Source organism: Pinus tabuliformis, chromosome 8, assembly GCF_031772625.1.
Source record: "Pinus tabuliformis cultivar Carrire ecotype Pingquan chromosome 8, CPIR1, whole genome shotgun sequence".
NCBI lineage: Eukaryota > Viridiplantae > Streptophyta > Pinopsida > Pinales > Pinaceae > Pinus > Pinus tabuliformis.
The window spans coordinates 313,615,773-313,618,346 of NC_142294.1; the positions used below are offsets into that span (position 1 = coordinate 313,615,773).

General features: G+C 32.8%; 1 protein-coding gene across 1 annotated transcript; it reads left to right on the forward strand.

Moving 5' to 3' along the window:
* The first annotated feature begins 1,193 nt into the window (after nucleotides 1-1,193).
* On the forward strand, nucleotides 1,194-2,225 carry LOC149235398 (expansin-A16-like). The gene is made up of 3 exons (XM_089461383.1): nucleotides 1,194-1,345; nucleotides 1,448-1,766; nucleotides 1,870-2,225. Exons 1-3 carry the CDS (start codon nucleotides 1,201-1,203, stop codon nucleotides 2,171-2,173), a joined length of 768 nt encoding a protein of 255 aa, XP_089317509.1. The 5' UTR covers nucleotides 1,194-1,200; the 3' UTR covers nucleotides 2,174-2,225.
* The last annotated feature ends 349 nt before the right edge of the window (nucleotides 2,226-2,574 follow it).

Below are 2,574 nucleotides of genomic sequence, written 5' to 3' on the forward strand. Positions count from 1 at the left end.
ATGAAAAACTTTATGGGCACTCCAATTCTATAGATTAAACAACTTAAACTCAAGTTTTTAAAATTGTCTATTAGATTTTGGTTAAAATTAACCAAACAAATACCCTAAAAAAATTGTCTATTAGATTTGGGTTAAAATTAACCAAACAAATACCCTAAAAAAAATGTCATTTCATTTATTAATTAGACTATGTTTATTAAAAGTAATCCAAATATAATTATTAATAATTTTATTTTATTAATAATTATAATTTTTATTAATACATTACTTTTAACTAAATAGAGTTAATTTGGTATAATATATATAAATAAATAGTTTATTATTTAAATAAAAAAATTATAATAGTTTTTGGAATTTGGATTTATTACCAAACAAAATACTTAATTTTAAATAAATAATTTTTATTTAAAAAAATAATTAATATAATTTATTAAAAAAATATTTAAAATGGCATAGTTTATTTGTGTTAAGTTTTGGAATGTTTTTTGGTATATATTTTTTTTTGTCTAATTTGCTCAAAATCTGACAAGTATTTCTTGAAATCACTAATTTGAATTGAAAATTCTTCATAATCAGATAGTCCCAAATGCTTTTTATGGTGTTAAATACATATATATAATCAAAAACTCATTTAAAATAACAATAAACTAAAAAATTTACAAAATTTACACTTAAAAAAAAATCCAAAACTTAATATATTTAAAAAATACCATTTAAAATTAATAAAATCTAAATTCAAATCTTATATTAAATATTTATTTTTATCAGTTATCCAAAAACATTAAATAAATAATATATATATATATATATATATATATTTATTTTAAATATTCTAAATACTTTCAACCATAATTACCATTTAAATTTAAAACATCTATTTTTATTTTTTTTAAATCAATTAATTAATAAAAAAATATCATATAAATTTATTTTAATTTTTTAACATCATTTTTAACCGTGGTATTTACCCATAATATTCTAACCAAACATATTTACCAATTAAAATATTGCGTTAGTAAAATTGGACTATGCGATTGACTTCTTCCCGCGTGGTGATCTCGGATTTGGTCTTGCCTTGGGACTCACCATGGCATTGAATGCATTTTACATCCCATCACTATAAATACCAATCGCCTCCCCCCTCATTACCATCACAAGTCTCTTTCATTTTGATGCAGTGGAGCTCTCATTGTTTGCAAGATGTTGACATCTCAGTTTGTTTTAGTAGCAGCAGTCTCTATCATATTCATCGCTAATACCTTAGTTGCTTCTCAGGATCTCAATGGCGGATGGAAGTATGCTCATGCTACTTTCTATGGAGGTGCAGATGCTGCGGGAACCATGGGTACTAACCATTTCCGGTTCTTATTCTTTTAATTCATCATTAATTAGCTGATAAGCTCTCCATGATTATTTTTTATTGATATGAATGTGTTTAATGTTGCAGAGGGTGCCTGTGGTTACGGCAACTTATACAGTCAAGGCTATGGGACCAACACTGCTGCTCTAAGCACTGCTCTCTTCAACAATGGGGCATCCTGCGGCGCGTGCTTCGAGATAAAATGTGTGGATGACCCCAAATGGTGTCTGCCAGGCAGCCCTTCTATTGTGGTCACCGCTACCAATTTCTGCCCCCCCAATTACGCCCACCCCAGCGACAATGGCGGATGGTGCAATCCTCCCCGAGAGCACTTCGACATGTCCATGCCTGCATTCCAACATCTCGCCATCTGGAAGGCTGGAATCGTGCCAATCCAATACAGAAGGTATAATATATTCAACTTTCTCTGCTTTAATTCTGTAGAAATCTACGCCTAAGTTTTGAAAGGTTAAATGATTATAAGGTAACATTATGATGATTGTTTGCAGAGTGGCGTGTGTGAAAGGAGGAGGAATGAGGTTCACCATTAATGGCAACTACTACTTCTACCTCATCCTCATTACCAATGTCGGCGGAGACGGCGCGGTGGCAAACGTGAAGGTGAAGGGGTCGAATACGGGGTGGGTGTCTCTGAGAAGGAACTGGGGGCAGAACTGGCAGTGCAATACCAATCTCAAGGGCCAAGCTCTCTCCTTCCAAGTCACCTCTAGCGGTGGCCGAACGGTTACTTCGTACAACGTGGCTCCCTCCGACTGGCAATTTGGACAGACCTTCCAAGGAAATCAATTCTAGAAGCGGTACGGCTAGGGCTACGTGGATATATATATAGTTTTGTCTAGATAGTTGGTAGGGCAGAGGTGCGTTCCATGCCGCCACCCGCTCAAAAAGAGTCCATATCGATATATGCGATAGTGTGCTATGGTATGTGTTCGGTTAAATGTTCGTTTGTGTAAGAACGTTACAAGCAAATGTTCGTTTTTAAAAGAAGTGAACCGCCAATGGCTCTGCGTTCAATACAATATATATCTCAGAATTTGAAAATGGTGTTTGGACTAAACGTTTTCCATTATTATTTATTATAGGAGTTGTTTTTAGTGTGATATTTTTGAAAGTTTTTACAGTGGGTTTTTGTCAAATTTTTCTAAAATTCGGTAGCAATTTATGGAAATCACAAATTTGATGGGTAATCCCTG

What these genes read in the sequence shown, in the direction of transcription:
- LOC149235398 (XM_089461383.1), top strand. Translation starts at nt 1,201, where the DNA reads ATGTTGACATCTCAGTTTGTTTTAGTAGCAGCAGTCTCTATCATATTC. An exon ending in AGATGCTGCGGGAACCATGG is followed by an intron (nt 1,346 to 1,447) that starts GTACTAACCATT and finishes TTAATGTTGCAG; the next exon opens with AGGGTGCCTGTGGTTACGGC. An exon ending in GTGCCAATCCAATACAGAAG is followed by an intron (nt 1,767 to 1,869) that starts GTATAATATATT and finishes GATTGTTTGCAG; the next exon opens with AGTGGCGTGTGTGAAAGGAG.